The sequence below is a fragment of the Ischnura elegans genome, chromosome 3 (genome assembly GCF_921293095.1).
Source record: "Ischnura elegans chromosome 3, ioIscEleg1.1, whole genome shotgun sequence".
In the NCBI taxonomy this organism is placed as follows: domain Eukaryota; kingdom Metazoa; phylum Arthropoda; class Insecta; order Odonata; family Coenagrionidae; genus Ischnura; species Ischnura elegans.
The window spans coordinates 115,786,468-115,810,765 of NC_060248.1; the positions used below are offsets into that span (position 1 = coordinate 115,786,468).

General features: G+C 41.3%; 1 protein-coding gene across 1 annotated transcript in view; it reads left to right on the plus strand.

Moving 5' to 3' along the window:
- The first annotated feature begins 517 nt into the window (after positions 1-517).
- LOC124155251 (homeobox protein Nkx-6.1-like) overlaps positions 518-24,298 on the plus strand; it is a 143,032-nt gene continuing 119,251 nt past the window's right edge. The window contains exons 1-2 of the mRNA XM_046528970.1: positions 518-1,258; positions 22,562-22,569. Of these exons, the coding sequence (XP_046384926.1) occupies positions 525-1,258; positions 22,562-22,569 (742 nt within the window). The 5' untranslated portion in view covers positions 518-524. The remainder of the gene's footprint in view (positions 1,259-22,561; positions 22,570-24,298) is intronic.

A 24,298-nucleotide genomic window follows, 5' to 3' on the forward strand; every position in this document is an offset into this window, starting at 1 on the left:
TAAGTAAATCAGCAGACGAAACCAGATTCCGAAGAAACTTTGCCGGGAAAGAGGCATGTCACATGTCCGGGAAGGCTTGCAGGAATCATCCCGGAGGTGAGGGCAGGGGACGCGCGTGAAGTCGACGTAGCAGAAGCGCGGCGCCGGAGTGGTCTCCGGCGACGACCAAGACGGCGTCCACCGACGACTCTCAGGCCTCGGTGCAGAGCGACGCCCTCTCCTCGTGCACCTCGGCGCTCTCCCCGCCGCCCCTGCTGCCCCTGCCGCTCTCCTTCGCCTCCGCCCATCCCCTCGCGCCGCCTCCACCGCCCCCGCCGCCCCCGCCCCCGCACGCCGCCACCATGCTGGACTTCCTGAACGCGGCCCCGCACGCGCCGCACCCGATCGCGGCGCCCCCCGCTCCGCCTCCGCACTCCTCCACCTCCTCCTCCTCCTCCTCGTCCTCCTCCTCCTCGTCCTCCTCCGCCGCCTCCTCGCCCATCTCCTCCTCCGCCTCCTCCTCCACCGTGCTCTCCTTCCTCAACATGGTGGACTCGGCGAGGGGCGGCTCTGCCCCCACCGGCGCCTTCGTCCTCGGCAACCCGCCCCTGGCCGCGCTGCACACCATGACCGAGATGAAGACGTCCCTGTTCCCGCCGCACGCCTACCACCACCACCCGCACCACTTGAACCACGGGCACCACCCGGGGAGCCCGCTGCACAACCCCTCTCCGCCGCCGCCGCCCCCGCCGGCCGGCAAGGTCGGGAGCGAGTCCCCGCCGCCCCAGCACGGCTCTCCGCCCGTGTCCTCCACTGTGGTGGCCACTACGACCTCCTCCGCTTCCTCCACGGGCACTCCCCACGGCATCGACCACATCCTGAGCCGACCGACGCCCACGGCCCACCCGGCCGGCTCGGCGGCGGCTGCCGCGGCCGCAGCTCTGCACGGTCTCGGGCCGGCGAGGTTCAACGTGGCGGCGGCGGCAGCGGCGGCGGCTGCGGCCGCGGCGGCCGGCATGTACTTCGGCCCGAGCCCGGCGGCTGCGGCTGCCGCGGCGGCGATGGGCGGAGCGGGAGGGGCGGGTGCGGGAGCCGGCGGTCCGGGTGCCGGAGGGTCGCTGGGGAAGCACCACCACCCGCACCATCACCCGCACCACCATCCGCACCACCACCAGAGCCCTTCGCTTGCGGAGCTGGGGGCCCGATCCGTCTACTGGCCGGGGCTGCAGGGACTCGTGAGCAACCCGATGGCGTGGAGGGACCGCCTTAGCGCAAGTGAGTACTGCATCTATCCGCGCATAATTGGTTTATCATGGTAGTGATAGTGATCTGTATATATTATCCTAATTATTTCCCATGTAACTGATGCAAAATGAAGTATATTTACTTAATCGATTCTCACGTAAGTCAGCATCTTTCATTTCTGAAACGCACAATTACTCCACACACATTCATCGAAATGCACCATTTTTGATACGATGAAAGTATTTGAATCATGGTTATATACGAAATCACCTATTCGAAAATTACAAGCTTTCTCAGTCTAATCAAATAATTTTCTTAACGGCTTTTTTTCATCGCTCAATGCACATTCCATATAACGCACCATTTCTTGACGGTCATATCTGTTTAATACCTTGCCCTCTATTCCTGCGTCGAATATAACGTATTTAATTTATTAATATAACGTCATTCATTTTGATTACGCCCTCTTCAATTATGATTATAAAATTCAAATGCGTTTTCATATTCTTTTGCGGTCTCTCTTAAAATTTATTTTATATATCTTCTCCGCCGACTTCATCACCAGCACTCTCAACTTTCAAAGGCAACAAACTCCTACAAAAAAATCGAATGCACTCCCTCAAATACATACCGCTCTACATTAAGATATGGCTCATTCAAAATAATGGAAGTCAATTCCCAAATAAGGTATTGTTAAACAATCTGTTGCGTTAATGATAAGATAAAATGAAGTAATAAGTTCTAAAAATTAGGCTCAGATGAAATGAAAATTAATGTAACCATATCCATCAGTTATCGCGTAATGACTCACCCGCGCAACAGTTCTCTTGGGTGCGATGAAGTTGTGGTGAGTACATAAAGTTTTGAATCTATTACGTCAAACCTTTAGTTTTTCCTTTTATTTACTGTTTAACCGTACAAAATTTTCCTAATATATTTGCTAAGATAAATTATATAAAAAAGAAATCTTAAATTAATATTTCCTTTGTGTAAATTCAATTTTATTTCTACCTTAATATCACATTACACATTAGATGAACTAGAAAAGGTTAGTAATTGCCCTTATGGTCACGCGTATTTCATGGATTACTTTTCAATATACTAGTCTAATTGTAAGACCTGGAAATTTATTTGAATGCTATGGTGCATTGAAGCTTATTTTCCTAACATAGCGAACGCTGCAGCTATTCCGTTCTGTTGAGATTTTTGAACGACCATAATGACAGGGAATTTCGAGTTCAAATGGCGGTAATTCTGAAATTTACCTTAAAAGTGACCACTGTATAATATGCAAGAGAAATCCGACTACATGAATAATCTACACAAATTGTTTTACATTGAGCCAATCGGTCACTTTCATGCAGTGCGTCATGGATCATCAAAATGCGCAATTTTGCTTACTTGCAGATAAATAAGTCTTTCGCCGTGTGAGTTGTAAATAATACTTAATCTTCATTCATAAATAAGACCGTTCAATTTCAACATATTTAATCAGAGGAGCTCTCCGAAAAAAATTTAAGTAGTATTAAATATACATAATACCGATATTCCTCAAGGAAAGATTTTTGCGATTAATTTTCACACATTACTTAGCCATTCTTTAATGTCGAATATCCGATAATGTCAAGATAATGGAAGCTTGAAAAAACTTGATTCTTAGGTGAGAGGAATGTGAACATAGCGTCAAGCACGGGGGTCCGACAAGATCGAAGGGACGACAAATACTCAGTATTGACGAGATAATGTACTGACGCATTGATATGAACGTTGAAATTGATTGACGAATGAGCCGTATTCGTGCATGAAATTCGGAAGTCCGGCAGGCCGAGTTCGATTTGGCGTGAAAGAGCCCATAACCGCTCACTCAATGATACGGCGACGGAGGCTGCAACGACCGGGAGAGCGGGTCGTTGAAGTCCCCGGCCTAAGTCAGTAGCATTATATGGGATGCTGCCGCTCTCCTCGCGTGGATAACTTAAGATAATTCCTTATGGCAAATTCATATGGTGGAGAATCGATTATTCTCGCTTAACTGTGAAAATAATACCTGCGCCAGTTATGAATAATAAAGTTAACTTTGCAAAGCCAAATTCAATTAGTCGGTTAAAAATCATGTTTTGTTGCATTATGAGATCGTTAGGTAAAGTTTACCCTTTTTGAGTAGGATCGCATTGAGAAATTTCAGCTTCTCTACCACTTTTGGGCCAGAATTAACCCTGACATCTCTGCTAAACAATACATTGAAATGAATAGTTCTCTTCTGCTTGGTAATATCTCAGTGGACAGGAAATAGAATCGTCTCTCTCGTGAGGAAATCATCCGATTTCAAAAGTTAAGTTCCCCGAAGGTGCGGAACAGGGTTTTTGCTCAGGAAGAAAAATACGTTATCGCTCTGAACTCAATTATTAAAAAAATAGTTACTATCGCCTACATTGAACGGTTTAATTTGATCAGAAGCGGCAAGCCTATAATGGAAGCATACACCAATCTTTTGAGACCTGCTAACAGCGGGAAACTTAAATATGGATGTAAAGAAACAATTTATAAGAACCTACATCTGGAGTATGCTCCTATACGGAAGTGAGGCATGGACAATGACCGCAGCGGAGAAATCAAGGATAGAGGCCTTTGAAATGTGGTGCTACAGAAGAATGATGAAAATCAAATGGATCGACCGAGTTAGTAACGAGGAAGTCCTAAGAAGGGTAGGAGAGAAGAGAAGCCTCATGAAAACCTTAATAAGAAGACGGAACAACCTTATAGGCCACATCTTGAGACATGATGGCCTGATGAAGACAATCGTCGAAGGACAGGTGGAAGGCAAGAATGGAAAAGGAAGACCCCGAACAAAATATATGGAACAAGTAAAGAGAGATGTGAAAGAGAAGAAATACGTAGGAGTGAAAAGATTAGCTGATAGGAGAACTGCGTGGAGAGCTGCGTCAAACCAATCCTAGGATTGTTGACCAGTGATGATGATGATGATACACCAATCTTTGTGAACTTTTGTGCGTATTTTAAATAAAAAGAGTTGGAAAAACGTTTATCTCAAAATAATCTATGACAATTCATACATCGTTTTTCGATGGGACATTTAGATGCTCTCTTCAGTGCCATTATTTTAATTTCAACATGAAAAAGTAATATCTTCTAGACAAATGCAATGAGCAATCAAAGTGGGTACATGGGTAGAACTAAATGATTTTGTATGGGGTGCCAATTCTTTTAACTCAAAGTTCCTTTCATAGAATTGATAATTCAAAAAGGTAACACTACTCCACCTTTCATTCACCATTAATTTGAATATACTCTTTTCAATTCTCTTTCTCACCAAATGAAAGAAAAACTCAATAATTCTTTGATCGTGAAAATTAATTACTCTGAATTTTAGTTGCTTCAATTATTTTATTGAAAGATACCAATCAATCGTGAGGGTAATATTTTCGTTATTTTATTTGATAAATGGAAAATATAAGAAGGAAATTTTAATAACGACAAAAATTCGTTCTTTAAAATGTAGATTTTTTGTGAATGCATAAGGTTGAGACTTTGTGATAAATTTTGGAATTCAACTGACTTTCTCCATGGCTAATTCAAATTAAATCAATTTTTTCGGATAAGAGAGGAGTGTTAAGATTGAAAATGTTTCCCTACTTTGCGAAGTATGGTAGCATAAATAGATACCTAATCAAAACAACAACCAGTTTGTTGGAGATCCGTAGATGATATCATAAAAAAGCACTGAAATAAGATGGAAACATTCTAGCAGCACCTTACTTGAGCAATCACTTCGGACAATATTTCCGCCTTTACTTGGACGATTCTCTGCTTCAAAATGCCTTGCAATTGAAAGGGCGCCTAATTAACATATTCCTATTGCTGATCCTATAAAGTCAAAGGTAATATCTTCTTTACTGCATCATTAATGAACATATATCGACTCGCCTCCCTTTGAAACGGTATAGGGACTCGGCGTCGAAGCTCTTTTTGAGCATGAGAATGAAAAAACATTCTCAGCATCCTCGCAGCAATAACTCCGAATGGACTACTAAATAATCTCAAACTCCCTCGCCACACTGTTGTAAGAGAAAAATTGGCACTGTCCATCGACAATTCCCTTCAGAAACCACTGAGGCCAAGAATTAATATCAACACTATTTAGCCACTGGAGTTTTGGATGCGATTCCGTCATTCATTATACTTTTTTTTTTCTTCATCTTAATTGTTCGCAATGCGAATATTAGAGGCAGCAAAATGGAAGATGCCTGCCTCAAGCGGTTTTGTGCGCGCGCTATTTTCTTAATCAGCGAGCAGTCTACTTTTAGGTCGGCAGTATGTTTATGAGCCCCCGTATAAATCCCCCATTTGAGACACGTAATATAAGGTTTCACCATTTACATATCTGGTGCTGTGCTGCGTTTCATTATCTTCCGACCGTGTACCTCCTCTCGGAGCTCGTAAGCCATTTCCCGGGCGCTATAAACAAGCTTTTACAGGGCACTCTGGCGTCTTTAACGAGGGCATCGGAATTAGCCATACGATTTTACCGTGGCGGCATTAATTATAATTAATTGCCAACCCCCATGCAAAACGGCACCAGGGTACGGGAAGGAAAAAAAGGCAACAGTTTATAAAGGCATCTTCCTCTCAGGCTAACGAGGTCGTCTTTCTAACAGGCTACTATGAAATGTTAAACGCCCTCAGCAGCACAAACAATAGGTATCAAATAATAAGGAGATGGGAGGTTTTACACAATCTAGGAATGCTTCCTAACTACACTATTCTATTTGATCTCTAGAGATAGTTAAGCAGTAATTATTTCTTGGTAAGAACAATAACTCGAAAGTATTTGTAGAATCACAATGATTTCCATTAAAATTAATACAATAAATAAATGCATTTTTGAGTACCTAAACTGTTCTTGTTTAAATGACTAATTGTAAGTTTTGACTAACCTTTCCAGCACAGTTATTGGATTTATAAAAGCCAGCAGTTTGATCAGTGGCGTAGCGAGGGGAGGTTCGGGGGTACAGACCCTCCAACGAAATATTAAAAAAATTTCTTTCTTTAATAAAAGAAAACGGAATATTGAAAAATCATTAATTTGCAAAAGATTTCTTTGACAAATGAAGTTTTATCGATGATGAAAAGAGCCAAAACTAGATTAAAACCCTCTACTTAGTACTCTCTTTTTAAAAAATTTTCCACCCTGGTTTTGGACCCACCCCGAACGAAATTCCTGGCTACCCCACTGAGTTTGATATAGCCCCAGCAGTGACACATTAGGATTTGAAAATCGAAATTTTGTTTTTCCTTCTTAAAAATATAATGGTTTATTTCGGAAATTCCTTAATCTCCAATCGTAATTAACTTGCCAATATAGTTATTAAATTATACAACTCGTGAGGAATACAACTACCGTGACAAGCTTCGAAATTATTCGGCAGACAGAACATTATCATTAAGACATTTCCATCAATTCTCCAATGAAAAAACTCTCAGAGTACTTAGTTTCATTCATATTGTCAGGCCTTTTTCTGCGAAAAATTATAGACTTCTCATATGCCTGGGAGAGGTTTTTAAGATTTCTCAAACAGCACTACGTTTAGAAACACTTTCTATTTTATATTTTCTTCTTACGAAATGGCTAACTGTACAATAAAAATTATATACATTTGAAATAACTCAATTAAATTCCGCATTTCAGAGCACTACGACCTGAAAAAATGCATCGGTTATTTTGTAAGTAACTGCGGCCATTGCGTAATCGGGTTTCACCATTACAGAACCTATTTACCATGTCACTCTCTAGCTGTAACGGGTGTGTTTGAATTACCAGCACATTAATAGAGAGGCAGCACTAACTTTTGCTATCGTGCAATCAAAAGGTGCGAGAAAACATAACCTAGAATCCCACATTGCGAAACTAGTATTTTACATTAGTCAAACGCTTTTTATCATATTGTTTTCATTTCATCATCAGCTTCCACCTCTAGTACATGCTATATAATGTTTTAAACGCGTTAAAGCCCATTGCGACACGTAAATTATCCGAGAATCGCCATTAACACGCGTAAAATTTTTATGCCAGAGCATATTCAAGGTATGCTTAAGGAGAGAAGATTATGTACGCATTATCTTTTAACTCTCGAAGAGTTTAATTGGTCATAGGAGTCAATAACATATTTCGCGAAGGGAATTTGCGCCATGTTGGAGTGAAAAAGCGTAGGTATTCTTTTAGTATCATTGTAATGAGATACTGACGAGATAAGATTATTACAACGTCATCTTCATGCGTAATGGAGTTTGTTCTATTACATTTGATAGCACCTATGTAAAAGGCATGGAATTTGGAATTAAATGGGGATCGGGTTGTTGTGGTGGCTAGAGTGTTGGCTTCCCACCCGGCGGGCTCGGGTTCAAATCCCGGCAGTGGCAGAGAATTTTCAGAGACTGCCCGATCCCTGCTTGAATGTTGTGTGGAGGACATTTCAAGCGCAACACTCCGTCCGTCGGATGGGACGTTAAGCCGTGGTCCCCTTGGCGCCTTTCGTTAAGAGCAGGCTAATGCCGACGCCGGGTTTCTCTCCACCCTTCCTTCCACACCCTTCCCTCATGGCGCAAATGACCTCAGCTGTCGGTCGCCTCCTCCAAATACCATACCACCTTGAAATTAAATTAAACCAGAGGCAAACTATAGTGGGGGATGATGAGATAGATACCCCCCCCCCTGAAGCCTCTGAAAAATATTCAAAACTATTTCATAGTTTTTAAGTATAATAAATGCATCTGCTTAAATTTGAATTTCAAGTGCCAAAATGATGTAAAATGTACTTCCAGGCGTTTTATTTTTTTAAACTTTTTCCCGGAATTTCTGCATTAAAATATTTGAATATGTGAAATGCTTGTAAATTACCCCAACAACAAAATATTCTTGAATTGCATGCTCAAGAACTTCCAGCACACCATTTTATTCTGTACATATTTTGCATAAGGAAGAGGAAAAGTTATTTAGGAAAAAATGGCTGAAATCTAGGAAGTTAACCTACTTTAGGTATTCAGTATATAAAATCCTTGCTACAGGTGGAGAAAATGGGAACTTTAGATTAATCAATCATAATAAAATTTAGAGCAAATTGCTCGGTTCTCCCCCATATTAAATTTTTTAACTATCAGAACATCGTGATCATGCGCACGGTTGAGTACCTTCATTTCCCGACCTTTGAGAATATTAGGACTCCATCAAGTTGCCCAAATAAGAATTCAGGCATAAGGGGCATAAAGTTAAGACAAGATCGAATTGATGTGTAAGCGATATTTACTCAGAATTGTGGGCCGAGTATTCATCGTGATCATGACATTAGGACTTGCAATTGTGAATTGAACAATTAGTTTAACTTGCAATTTGTAAGGATGGCGACTTCGCGACAGAACTAAGATCATCTTAGTACTGTTATAGTTGAGGAGACTGTCGCCCGCAGTTCTGCGTCTACGATCATCAGCAAAAAACTAGAGTTTATAGTGTAAGAATGGCCATATAACGAATCCATGGAGCTCCTGTAAAAAAATTAAATATTATCAAGAGAAGTCAAAATATCATATCGGGACCGGTCGAATATTTTAAGACAAGAATAGCAGTATTGATGACATTCTGCTAGTTAAGGATGGGCTACATTTTGCGAAACAACCCGGCCTGTTCCTCTCCTAGATAGAAGTTCAAAATGGCAGTAGAAGGAATGAAAAATCCTGATGAATATCATTCAGGATGTTTATTCAAATTCTCTATTTTTCTCCTTCCCTGATTAGGCCATAAATTCTCCGTGAAGGGATAAATATGCCTACCGGTAAAAGTTTCAATTCCATTCCATCACATTTTGGCGCTCTTCGTGAAATTTTCACGGGGATGTGAGTCTCGAAAAGTGTTCCAGAGCGATTCTAAGGGCGAGATGCTGAGTGAGGGTGGACCTATTCGCAGTGTGTGTTCGGGGCGTAATCCCCCCCCTAAAGGGTCCCTCCCCCCCTAAATCCATCCATTCAATCCTCCAAGCGCATCATCAGAGTGCCTGTTGTCGTGGCCACGTGCCACGCACAAATATCAATCTCGACACGCCGAGGCCGCCGCCAAGGAGCCCGGCTGTGAGATGCGCCGCTCCTTGGGTGTGCTGGCCTTCTTCGGCGGGGGGTCGGAACCCCGTCGAGTCGCCCGGCCTCAGGAGGAGAGAGCGGAAGAATTGAAGACGCAGGGTCGGCTATGATACAGTAGCACCTCTAGAGACTATATTCTAATGAATTTGAGTTCCTTAGATTTACGAGGAAATTTCAATTAAATTCAAATCTGAAGCCTCCATATGTATGATTTAAATTCAATAATAAAATACAGTTTCCATAATACTTGAGGATGTCACAGGAAATGACGTATGCCATGTAGTATTTTGTTTACTTGATTGATCAGTGGGATATTATGTATTAAAACAAAAAGGCATAATCTTTCAAATTGTTTTTATGATATATTTAAATAACGGCGGCCGACTTCGAAGAAATTGTCAGCGATACATAGACAGCTCAAGAGACTATATTGAAATGAGCTTGAGAGCTTTGGATATACAAAGAAATTTCGATGATTATTCAAATCTGAAGATACTAGTGATTTAATTCGAACTACCCAAAATTTACATTTTCTACGATTTTTTCCCGTTTACGCATGCCACGGGAAGTGACATCAGCCATACATTTAGGCTAATTGATACATAAAATACTATTTGATTTAATTTATGAATATAAAAAGGGCAATACATTTTTAACCATGAAGCCATACTGTTTTGAGAGATGTCATATGAAAAAAGAAGTTCAAATAAGAGTCATTTGCGAATCTTTACAGTTTAAGTTATTTTGAATTTGGATTTGCCCAAAAAAATATAATAAAAGTTCTGATAGTATCAGAAGAATTCGGTCGATTCGTTAATATCCTATCAAGTTGACTCGAACAAAGAATTGTATAATAATACTCACTAGCTAAAACGGATGCTGCTGTGTAGAGGAATCGGAGCAATTAGAATTTGTAAGTATTCCTGACATAATGTAAAAATTCTTTCAAACAAGACAGCACTGTGATATTAAAAAAACGTGAATAATTTCCCCTCACGGCATGTAAACAGTGGTTAAAAGTGCCTCGTATAACTTCTAAGTACAATGCAATCGCAACATACCGCCCGATTTGAGGTTATGAGCAAAACCGCCAAATTCGAGACGTAGGTGTACTTTCACGGACATGATCTTAATTTCAAAGCGACGTAAACGAAACATTGCATCGATGTTTATGATGTTTTTAAACTACCACAGAACTGTTTTTACATTTAACGTGAATTCCTCCGGCATCTAATTCACTTTGACTTGGTATCAAACCATAGTTTCTATGCTTTCCTGGCCAACGCGTATATTGTTGCGATACGAATGAAATAATTTTAAAATGGCTACAGTATTGAAGTCTCGTAATTGCTTCGAAAACAGTGATTATATCCCCAGAAGTTACATGCATGCCTTTATCGCGTTACTTCGAGAGATCATTAGCCTTGGTCTTCAGTCCCAAGATCATGACGAATATTTGTAAGTCAATCGCAGAAGTTCCTCCCTAAAACATATGTTAAATAATAAGATGAATAAGGTGATATATAATAAGAGATGCTGTTTTCAGAGATGTCATACAAAAAAGAAGTTCAAATAAGCCATTTGCGAATCCTTTAAAGTTCTTTACAGTTTAAGTTATTTTGAATTTGAATTTGCCAAAATAATAATAATAATAAATATTCTATTGGTATCAGAAGATTTCAGTCGATTCGTCAATATTCTATGAAATTGGCTCGAACGAAGAATCGTAAAATAATACTCATCATCAAAACGGATTCATTCGTTTAGACCCGAAGACAGGAGCTGGAACTCGACCGAAACTGTCGTCATCAAAAATGAGTCGACACGGAATTAACGCAGAAACCAATCATATTTTGGTGATATATTTATATACATGAGAGTGGAAAATGAAGCCCTCACATTTTTGAAAATTTTAATGCCTAATCTCTTGCGCAGTAAAAATTATCAGATAGTTACTACTGTGATAGTCATTCTAACTGTTAAAAATGCTGGTATTCAATGTAAGAGCTGTCGATGCACTACATGATTTTCCGGATTGCTCATAAAGACATCAACGAGGGTTTAAATGCCAAGTTATATTTATTTAATTCTATTCTGTTCCCATTGAAATTCGGAGCCTTCAAAATGTATCCATTATGGCCGGTTTTGATTCAATCATAAATATCATTATATGTGCAAAAAATAGCGGTGCCACTCGTGTATGTCATATGAGATAACCTCTCCTATTATTTTCAGTTTCCTAGAAAATTATTTTTTCTAAATCCTGGCGAAACCGCGGAACAACCTGTAACACGTTAGAGAATATCAAAAATCCCTAGGAAAAGGACCGCAAACACGTGTCTTGGCATTTCGGTATCATTGGCTCCAACAATCCCTTCTCAGCCCCCGCATTCCCTACCCCCTCCAAAACTCCTTCAATATTCTAGCCCTCCCCCCAAACTCTTCTATTAACTCCCTAATATGCGCATGCGTGAAGGAGATCGGAAGCGGCCTAATGACGTCACATGGCGGAAGAAGTCAGAATGGTGGGACATCCTTTTGGAGACTGCGTGCGAGGGTCGGAATGGGTGGTGGTGGGGGGTGAGAGGTGTCGGGGGGAGGGGGGGGTAGTGGGGTGAGTAAATGCCCCGAGATAAAGGGTGCCAATGGATTCACTCTCTCAGCAGTCACATTACCCCGAAAAGAGTCGGGAAAAAAAATTTTTCCGAGGAGTACGAATATTGACGCATTATTTCACGGACTTGGGAGGTTTATTTTTTCCATACAGACAAACCATTACGATTTCAATGGTTGGCGTACTGAATGAAAACTATCATAGGGTTGAAATTTCATAGTGTAGAGACCTATCTTTGAGAATCCCATTTTAATATGTTTTTAGTTCCGAATAGTCGAGGGTTTGTCAACGTCACTTTCTTCATCCCGTTTCATTTTGAGTTGGGAGATGGGGAAAATAAAGTTCAGGATCGGCACTTGCGTTGTCTATTCGGAACTGTTGTTGAGTTGTAGATTCTGACGAACAGCCTGCGAAATCGACTTCGATACAGAATAGCGAACGTCTTGCACACCCGAAAAACAGAACATTTTCCATCTGTCGTGCAACCTTTTGTCATGCTGTTAATTCTATAAACATCATCCAACCACCGTCATTCCTATCTCAAAATCATTTTTATGAGTGTTTTTTGATAAAATGATCCAAATAAAAATTTTTTTGACACTTACCCACCGATTTCCACTTGGTCTGTCTTCTTCTTGAGAAATTCCTCTTCCTGCTTTTGTTCCACAGCCATTATTAATATTTTCAAATGGCAACCCAGGAGACTGAAAAAGGGATATAATTAATTAATAGGCATTAATATTACTTGCAAATTTTCCATCAAAGCATGAATTCAATCTTGCATGGAAGAATTTCTCACAATTTTCTATCAATCATTGTTTGCTATCAATTTTAGTATCTCTCTCTCTCAAATACACCTAAAATGTCCAATTAATTTACAATCCCGAAGGGGGCCAAAAGGCAACAATGCAAAAAATATAGTGGATCGCTTTATCTACCAGGTACCTAGTTACTTAATAAATAGAAAGAACACTATTCAACCTGCATTCAAGAAGTAAAATCCTCAAATTGAGCATTGAAACTGTTGATTCATTTTTAACATTTTCAAGGTTAGTTTTACTCAGCCATTAAGGGTCCTTGGAAGACAATTTTCTAACAAGAACTGTACCGCATGTGTTTGATAATGGTTCCGATTCTGTTCTGGGACCAAGATTTTTACTTTGACCATTAGCTAAAAACGAAGAATACCTTACGTACTCACTTGACGATCGTTACATACCCAACTTAAAGTGCCTTCTCTAATCGCTTACTCTTTGGCAGAAACACACAAGAAGATATAATTTATGATGGTACTCATGCACTCAATCCCAAAATGAATTATATCCCTGTCGTTTTCATATAAAATCCTTTAACTATTGGAACTTGATTTAAATGTAGATACTGCAGAAAATACTTGTTTAAAGCTTAAGCTACAAAATAAAAATTTTTAGGGTACATGGCGTGTATATATTTGTCGACAATTATCTGAATCATAACTTTGAAAACATTATCTCAGATGTAAAATTATTATATTTTTGAAATGCAGAGAAATTTTGAAAAAAGATCTACTCTGATTTAGCCCTGTAACATCTTGAGTACTACTGTTGGGGTTACTACGGTTATGTCAATACTAACCTTATCATTGTGATTTCTGAGCGTTGCAAAGGATTGAAGTGTTAAGCTTGTAAATGAATTCGCTTGCTTTAACGCTATTACCGTAAACCGATGTTCATATTTCAACAATACCCCGAACATTTCTAAATTACTGCTTCAATTTTAAACACGTAACACCCACGTCGAGAAGATAGAATAGGTCCAACTGTGCGGGTATGATGCTTCCTCTTCAATGCATTCTGAAAAACTGTTCATCGGTTACGATATGGAAGCTCATTCGGCGAGGATGATATCGCATCCTTTCTGGGGCAACAGGGATTACTTGACGCGGGCAAGAAAGGTTTCCTCAGCCCCGTGAACGATCGATACAGCTTCAAAACTCTCTTATCTCCTCTCCCGTCTCTTCATTAACGTCCATTGCGGCCTTTTTGCCTCTCATAATAATCCCACATCCCACTCCCTTCCGTTTCCCCCGTCCCTGGCCTCAAATTGAAATGCCTTCATCATTTACCCTCACCAGTCCCTTTCGCGCTATCATCTAGCCCAACCCATCCCGGCCGTACCGTACCCAATCCCCAATAGCAACGGCGCTGCGGAAGAGCAAAAAAATAATTCGGGGCATGCGGGGGAATGGATGAAGGAACGAAGTGGCCAGATAGAGTGGATTTCACTCGTGGAGAACGATGCTCCTCGGATTGATGAAGAACAGTTATCTCCTCCATCTCTGTCTATCAGTCTGTGTGTGCCCGTTGTTTCCTTTTTATGAAGGATCTCCTCCTCGTACGCTTCAGACCGTCGTATCTCCCCGTCTTTATGAGGGGTCGATGATATCCGCACTCAAAAAAAAACCCTTTTCCAAATGATCGCGGGGAAGATCTCCAGCGTCCATTCCTCCCGTCCGAAAGCTCGCCATCAAAGTCAGCCCGCTTGCGAGGTAAGCTGTGTGCACACAGGGCCATGGTTTACGCATCAGGGAGAGATAGATAGAGAGCCCTCAGAGGGAAAAACAAGAGACGATAATATTTTGATGCTCTATCGAAGTGAATTTGGAGAGGAGGGCGGAGATAAATCATCTGCGGATCCTGTGATCCGTTCCCTTCGACCTTCCTCTGGTCATTCACTTCTTGCGGTTCAAAAACATACAGTGCATCAACGTAGCCGAAAGGATACCAGAATCATATCATGGCAATGCGTTGTTTCACTCACGGGAAACATATGAGAATATGATTTTTTCCTTTATTCCCACACCAAAGACAACAGTTCTATAGTGCCTCTACAGGGTTTTCAATATGTTAACAATTTTAGCGTTTACGAACAACCATTTCCTGGATAGGGGAAACCTGCCCCGGCAGAACTCGAACCCGTGACCTCTTGTTTGGCTGGCGAGGACTTTAACCCGCCGCCGCCGGCGATTTGTGGAATAAATAGTTCATTCAAAAGAATCTCTGTGGTAATATTTATTAATTTAACCTGCCGTCGTTTTGTGACCTCAGTGGGCACACTAAAACTCCAAAACTCGTCCTCCTTCCTAAGTGTCCACGTTTCCGTAACATAAAGCTTTGCATTCTAGTACAGTCTCCTCACCAGACTTTTTTTAAGCTCTTATTAACGATCCTCTCATCAATTGTTTCCTCTTGACGAAAGCCTCTTTTGCTAGCGTAATTCTTTTTCTAATATTCTTTCTACTGCATTTTATCCTCTATTTGATCCCAAAATAGTTGCATTACTCCAGTTTGTCACCATTGCCACCGTTTATATATCCTCATATTTCTTAAAGTTGGCAGTTTCCGGATACTTTGTGAAATTTTGAATGAATTTTGAAGTAATACTTGCTGAAAATTTTGAATGAGTATTTTAAACTTTGCTTTCCACTGCTTTATTAAATCACGACCATGGTTTGACGGTTAACGTCATCTTCTGGTCATCGTCATCATCGACATCATATTCCAGAAGATGTCGCTAACCGTCGAAACCACGTTCTTTATTTAATAAACAATTTTGCGGAAAACAAATTTTAGGCTATTCATTCAAAATATATAATATTCCTTGTACGCGACAAAATCGTATAAATTTGGTTTTCCTGTAATTAAATCTCACTTTTTCAAGCATGGGTCGATGTAAAAAAAATCCTCCGTCCGTCACTTTGAAGACGCAGTCTCATTCCTCGGCAAATGCGACCCATCTTTTGCTCGCGCAATCACCGAAACACACCTCTACCTATAACCCCCGCCGCAAACCCCTTTTCCACCCCTCATTCCACTTCTCTCTCCCCCTCCAACCCCCTGGCACAATGACAGCCTCTCTCTCTCTCAAAAGCTCACGGGGGTGTGGAGGAAGGGGGTGAGCGGGGTTTATGACCGTCATTCGGCACTATTGCACGTTTGGGCTTTTGCACTGTCTGTGTGTGTGTGAGTGAGGGTGGTTTGGTCTGGGGCTAATGTGCTGCCATATGAACTGACCCTCGGGACGACGTCTCCGCCATTGCCCCGCAGTGTGCGAAGCGGGGATTAGGATGAGAGGGTCGGCGGAAGCAGCGCTGTTTAGCAAGAATCGTGGTAGAGGGGGGGGTCGGCGAATCAGGGGTCGAGCGAGGGGTGTCGTGACACCCTGACAGGGGGGGGGGGGGCCTTATTTCACTCGCAGCCGGCCGAGACCCCAATTGTTCGGGCAACAATGAAGGAAGGCAGTATAGAGAGCTCATTCTATAGCGCTCACACCATTCGGAATTCTTATTAGGCTGCTTGCTCTCATAAAGACTGCTGCAGCTCTATCTTTTTTTAAGTGTTGCCCACCCTGACTGATTATCGCAGCGCACAGAATCGAGAGTGGTATTATTGTAACTACCGGTTCAAAAGCACAACAGGATAATGATAGGTTCATTGGCTCGAATGGTGTTATATACGGCATCAACTCCGGACCAATTTAAAATGAAAAAAGACCACAAAACTGTCACAAAAATGCATACCGATAAAAATTATGACCTATCAAAAACATTTATAAGTATTTAGATATAAATTTTTCTCCTCAGCTGAGCCTGAGGTTTTCCTGAAAACGTAAATTTCTGTGATAAAATATCATAAGGTTATAAATATCATAAGGTTATAAGGGAAGCAAGATAACTAGTGACGGGAGAAGCAAGAAAGAAATTATCAGCAGAATAGCCCAGGCGAAGAGAGCATTCCACCAAAAGAGAGACCTGCTTACAGCGGGAAACTTAAATATGGATGTAAAGAAACAATTTATAAGAACCTACATCTGGAGTATGCTCCTATACGGAAGTGAGGCATGGACAATGACCGCAGCGGAGAAAGCAAGGATAGAGGCCTTTGAAATGTGGTGCTACAGAAGAATGATGAAAATCAAATGGATCGACCGAGTTAGTAACGAGGAAGTCCTAAGAAGGGTAGGAGATAAGAGAAGCCTCATGAAAACCTTAATAAGAAGACGGAACAACCTTATAGGCCACATCTTGAGACATGATGGCCTGATGAAGACAATCGTCGAAGGACAGGTGGAAGGCAAGAATGGAAAAGGAAGACCTCGAACAAAATATATGGAACAAGTAAAGAGAGATGTGAAAGAGAAGAAATACGTAGGAGTGAAAAGATTAGCTGATAGGAGAACTGAGTGGAGAGCTGCGTCAAACCAATCCTTGGATTGTTGACCAGTGATGATGATGATGAAGGTTATAAATATATAGGAGCTGGCTCTTTTAGATTTCATAAGTTTTCATAAAAGTCGACCGTTTCCTCTATGCTTCAATAGCAGTATTGAAGGAATGGGTTTCCGACACAATTTGTGTAGTGTGAGCATGATTATCAGAATAAAAGTAACTGAGTTTCTACTACGGTATTTCTATTGTTAAGTACCACCGGTTTCGTCAGTTAAGGCATAGTCCAGTTTTTCAACTTTATTAAATTAAATTATAATGATTCTACGAATATCTTCAAATGAGTGGAACTTGTGATGCCAACGAGAGGATTTTTAGTGCTTAAAGTTATGAATATCAAAGAAGTTACTAAATTAGTCCGTACGTTTTACGCGATGCATCTTTTTTATAGTCTTTCCTATTTATGATTTTTATGAATTCTATTAGCAGCAATAAACAGAATTCCAAGATCACATTGCGCTAAAATTCAAATTTGTTCCACAATTGACATCTTTTATCCTATCAATTGAAGCAATTTAAAAATAATAAAACGTAAATGGGGAAACACATTTAGAGACTAGGACTTTCAACAAAAGAATGAGCCAGCCGTGTACTCTAACTTATAGGCTCTATTTCTCTATGAAACCAGAAGAAGATTGAAGCAAAATTGGAGGCAAAAATGAAATTTAAACTATGTAAAATTCAGTTAGAATGTTAGTGAAGCACCCGACCATGATTTCAGCTATTGAGAGCAATTTTCAAGGATGGCTTGGTATTATTCCACTTTTTTCCATGAAAATGACTGCCAATGCTTGAAACCATGGTCTATAAATTAACTAATACCAAGTAAAATATTAAATGGAATTACAAATATATTAAAAATATTTTCTGTGCGTCATTATACAGTTTCACTTACTGAATGTTTGGCGTTTCATTAGATGGTAGTCGTCTGATGCGTTAACTTGATTGCAATATAATCAATTTGAAAACGTCCGGAAAATTTGACCGTAATCAATTAATGACGCTCCCCAGGTGAGTCAAATGATAGTATCGAACCGCGACAGTAGTTGTTCGACTCGCATGGCGATGCATCGCGATGTGACTCCCGAATTATCAATCGCCAGGCGAGGACGATCGGGCTTGGGAGTGGAGAGCGCTGTGTTGGGCGGCCGTGTTCGTCGCTGGGCTGGGAGGCGTCTCGTCGTCACGGGGGGTGTTGATTGATGGACCAGGTGCCCTGGGGATGAGAGGGTTGGGCGGAGGACGGTGAAGGGAGTAGGAAAGAGGAGGTTTGCGGCAAAATATGCTAGGCTAGGGCAATGCCTAGTTTGCAAGTCGAAGAAAACTGCAATAGGTCTAAAAAGATATCTCACATAAGATAAAATTATCAACGTAGAAGTGTCCTGAGAGTGCGATTCGTGATGATAGATTTAGAAAAATAAAAAACACGAGCAAAAAGTATTATATTTTTATTTAATATTTTTTTGAATGCGATTACATAAAATTTAGGCACCTTAGGGATGTCTAATGAGTTGTAAATTGTAAATAATCAATCTCTAGTTATATTCTTTGCCTCCGAAGTTAAATTAAAATTTGTTGATTGTGAGATACCCATAGCCATGGCCATAAATGCGCTCCAAGTTGAACTGCTCCAACTTCTCTAAAAGACCGAATCAAGATTGACCATGACCTCAACCGCTCCGTATCACATCAATAAATGGCACTAAAATTTATCCAATGAAATATATCAAAATGCGTCAGCAGGAACATAATATTTAAGATTTTTCATGAAAACAGAATGGTCTTTCGAAGTCGTCTTTCGAAACGTCGGCTTATACGAAAGAATTAACCTGACTGAGAACCCGAGAAGAATTCATCAATATCAATGAGCTGTGGCGTAACTAGGAATATGATTAGGGGGGGGGTGATAGGGCTTTGGGGGGAAAGGGGGGGCTTTGAGTGGGGGTATTTTTTAGAGCTGTGAGTGGTGATATTTTAGAGCTACCTTTCCTCAGAGTGAGTAAGTATCGGAAAATTAGAGAGCTTTGTCTGGAGATTTTGATTGGAAGGGGTTCATTCAATTGGATGAAGAGTTTGGAGAATACGTAAGGGGGATGTAGGGGATGAGCGATGAGAACCACTGGTGTCAGAATGGGGGGTGAGGGAGTAGGAGTGAGCATTGCATCTCCGTTCCAGGTTATTTAACCCAGTCCACGTCAACACAGTCGTATTCCCATTCCCCTCTAAACACCCCGCTCTCCCCCCCGAAACTCCATCACACACCGAATCCCCGTCCCAGAGTGCCCCGTGGCGAATGACGGCCGTCCGTCACTTATCAATTAGACCCTCACGCCGCCCTGGGGGCGTGGAGTGGAAACAAGGAGGAGCAAAAGACCCTAGCGCCGCCCGCGCCGGCGAATGCAAAATTTTATGTTTCTTGTCGGCATTACTATAGCCTCCACGCCGCCAGCATCACAATACTGACGGATACTCAAAACTTTCAGTAACTGTTTCCTCATCATTTCCCAGTGAAGCCATAAGATCAAAGCTGAATTATCAATCCCGTGTTTGTTAAAGCCAGTGGAATGACGTAAATTATTCAATTATACGGAGTGCATCCGAACTTTAAGTATTCCGGTTTTTAATCAAAAGTGAATTTTTTAGATGCTGATTTGGGTAACTTAAACTGCGTACCGTGAATACCGGCTCCATGCGTGAAATGATAGCAATTTGATGAAAAATTGTGGAAAAACATGGATTTATCTCTAATAATGACCTCCAAAATAGCTTTTAAGCCTGATTTGGTTCTTCGTAAAACGCTGCATCCATAATTTTCAACGCTGTATTGCTAATTTTGCAATGGATAATTAAAAATGCGTGAGTCCATGAATTGAAAATTGAATTTTTCAATCTATAAACTTCACTGTTTGGCACCTAAAAAACGTGCGCGTCTCCTCCCAAGTAACTTCGCGGGTTAAAAAAAATGAACAAATATTAACAATTGTATGCTAATTTCCACAGTTTAGAGTTCAATGATTCAAGTGCAAGACATAAATAGTTTGTTTGTTTGTTTCCACTGGCAACATCATGTACACAACAAACTGGAATAATAATAACAATGGCCCTTTTTAGGCTTGCGTCTCTTCGGCGGCGCGCAAGTCTAATCTACCTCACCGATCGCGCTGGAAGTCAGGAATTGTGGTGATTTGGATCTGTGACAGGGAGGGAGGGGGGGGGGCTACTAGGTCTCTCGCCCCTCTTTTCTTGTACCGCACGGACTACACAACACATCGGCACTCTGCCGGGCCTTCGTCGAACCCGTCAAGCTCACGCGAGCGGTTTTTCCGCACCAAGGCAAGCGACACCCAAAGGATCTCGCCAAGTCTCCAAGTGCTAATAAACTGGGCGGACATTTCGTGGAGCTGCGAATGGTAGGGTGGGTGGGGACTGGTCGCTTGTGTTGCGGCGATGACACGGAGGATATCGAGGGGGAGAGGGAGTGGTAAAAAGGGGGTTTGTGAAGAGGGAACTAACCGCCGCGGCGGAGGAAGACGCGCAGAGAAAGATTGCGCGCGTCAGCCATGATGCGCCGTTTGAGTGAGTGAGTGGGGGAGGTGGGGGCACATGTTTAGCCGGTCGCGCGGCGGAATGTTTGATGAAGTCGTGTTCACTCCGTATGTTTTCCCCAAAGGAAAAGGACGCTCTCTCCACGTGTCCCCCCGCTTCTTATGCGACATCATCCGGATTGAAACATGACGGCGAGAAATTGAAACGGTCGGACGGTCGTGTCGTACCGAGCGCTTTGAAGACTTTTCGAAAAGGAAGGCTCTTAAGAATTCTCGTGTCATTCGAGAGGGGTCTCGTGAAGGGGGTTGGGGGAACAGTCGCTCAGTTTATTGGCCCGCCGCACGAGCGGTTCGGATAGACAGAGATGTCTCCTCGCTCAAAAATCATTGGGGTAAAATGTTAGTGACCAAGGTTTGATAGAATTGTCCCTCGGAACGGTGCCTCAATCCTAATCTGCCATACCCCCAAACGCCAAAGGTGCGAGGAATCTCGTGAAAACCATTAAATACAAGTGGCAAAATTGTGCACCTCTAAGTATATTATTTGATTTTTAAAAAATCTGAGTAATTAAGCATTCATATTACATTTATAATACTAGTTTTAAGATTCATAATTATTCTTAGTGCCATTGTAAAAAAAATGCTAGCTGATAGCTCTCGATGAGCAAGAAATTTAGCAAACTTGAAAAATTGTATCTAAGTAACCACTACAAAATTTTAAATGAAAACGGTTTTAAAAATAAGTTTATTACCTAATGAATTATTTTCCTAGGAAAACCTATTAAATAACGGGGTAGCTATTTTTTCACAAATTAATTAAAAAATGGTGCGTTTTCGTACCTTTTGCCGTAAATGGGTTAACTACCATACACAACATAGATTTTCTCGCTATATATTGGTCGATATACCTCCTTTCCATAATACCATTCATCAAGCATAACATAAGCATAATAAGAAAGTTCTAAAAAGAGTGGAAGAAAAGAGAACTCTTATAAAAACCATTAGAAAAAGGCGGGACAACTTAGTCGGACAAACATGAGGCATAATGGCCTGATGAAGACAATTGTCGAAGGACTGGAGAACGGTAAAAAGCGCGAGGAAAGAGCCCGAATGAGTTCGATACAACAGGTTAAGAAGACTGTAAGACAGAAGGAATTCGTTATTATGAAAAATCTATCAGTAATGAGAGGTGAATGGAGAGTCAAACGAACCGTAGGACTTATGATGATGATTGGCATCAGCTCAACCCTTGTGAGTTCAAAGGTTCCTCCGAGGATACGCAAGATTGTGCGCTGTCGCGGAAACAAATGGCAATTCATGACATTTTTCTCTGACATAGTAAATCATTCGACAAACAGGCAATTTTGTAAAGATATATGGGCTCTCTGAAACTTAATCTCTGCCAGCCGTATTGAAGTTAACAATATCTCCTAGTATAGAAGGAATCATATGCATTCTCGCGAAGACCCTGTCATTATAACCATTTCTCCCTTTTAAATGATTGCATCATTAAATAGGTAAATCGTGTGCCAGCAAAATATCGCTAAATGCCTGAATCACAGTGCTTCACTCATTACTTATGCATGGAAAACGTTTACTGGATAGAGAATGTCTTGCCGATAATTTATAAAAAATGCTGTAATTTTCCCTCGTTTCTATAGTTTCCTCTGGAAATTTTTGTTTTAAATGTTCTTTGAAATATTTTGAAATCTGAGGAAAGACTTTGCTCAACTGAGCATCCTTGTATTCTGCACTAAAAAAGTTTAAAAGGGATGCATGTATGGATGGACCCTGACTGGTTGGAACTGGAACAGTAGCGAAAATTGAAACACGTGAATGCCAGTGAAAACAAATCTCCGGAGCCCGAACCTCGAGGGACACTGCCTTTTATTCGGATGCTCCGCGTGATTCCGTGGAGACCTATCGACAGTAGCTGTCGCGGGGGCGAAACGCCATACACATGTCGTCCTTTCGTTCCGGATTACCGCCGCACACTAAGAAAGAATGAGGTGAACGGACTTAAAGCTGCAGAAATGTGGTTTTGTGGGAGGGTTTAAAGAACTAAGGTTGACCGATAAAAAACAAACGAGCGAGTACTAAAGAGGTCCATGCAGAAAGAGAACAAATGATAAAATTAAAGCAAGAGAAAAAAGCTTTTCGGACAACAATAAGCACAACAACTTCATAAAGGATATTACCTACAGAAGGTGAAATCCGAGGCAAATGACAGAGAGGATAGCCTAGAACTTCATGTTATTAGAGCATGTAAGATTTTACACTTTCCCGGCGAACAGAATATTTAAACTTTTTTCGGGTTGAGACGCGGGTAAGTTATTCGAAGAGCGCCGACACGTCGCGACGTTTCGGTTAGCCTTGAGAATGGGTGACGAGTCGGAACCCGAAAATTCGAATATCTTACCCGCTCGGAAACCCGAAAAAAGTTTAATTAAAGCATGATTAAAGTTATTTATGAAGTTGTAAACGCATTGGCGATGGATGTGGGATGTACCGCTTACGATGACAAGAGGATAAAGGCTGAAAATAGAGTTTGTTGGAATTCATGGGTGGGGAGCAACATGGGCGAACGTTAGAAGAAGACGACCGGAAAGAAAGCCCGGAATCAATCGTGCGGGATCGGGTGAATAAATGCCTGTCCTCAATGACTTCCATGGAGCCGCCTCTGCCACAGTGTCGGCTCTTGCAGAAACCAGCAGAAGTGAGCGATGAGCAGGGGTTGGATCGAAACCTAGAACAGATTCCGCGGGTTTACGCCCCCGGGGCTGGGTCCACAAGTCCGGCTCTTATATTACACCAGGAACCTCAAGGTTGATGGATATGTGGATAATTGATTACTTGTGTTTTTATGGCAACAAATTTTCCGAATTTTTTAGCCGACGGTAGCGCCATTTTCGTGTAACTAACGTGATTTGATGCACTGAATTGTTGAGGCCTTCACTTTGTAGAAATCCATTTTATGGTTGGAAGGAAATTACTTCGCTTGTCTAAGTCTTGAAAATGGTACAGTGTAACCGAAACTAGTCGGCAATAAAGTGTGTGTTTTTGTAGAAAAGCTAAGTAATTTCCTTCCAACCATAACGTGATTTGACTTTAATGTGCGAAAGCTCAAAACTTGGGCTGTTGACGTAATTATTTTTATTTCGGTTCATGTGGCTAATCCACATTTTTGAGATGTCTGCAGTTTTTGGATACATATTCTGCATTAAGCAACATTTTTCGTATGGTTGATGAATAACTGCATGAAGAGCTAAACTGATTATGCCCATTTTTAAATAAAATAAGCAGGAAACACAGCACGGAAAGCCAGTTCTTGTGGACGTCAGTCGATGAAGTAATATTATTGGAAGAAGATAATTCAGCATTTTCGTGAAAATAACCCAGAAAAAATTGAAAAGAAGGGTTTTAACGGTGTGGATATTCTACCGGTGATAAAGTGGTATGTTTTCAAATCTTCGTTATCCCAGACGTGACTTCATGGAATCGATCTAA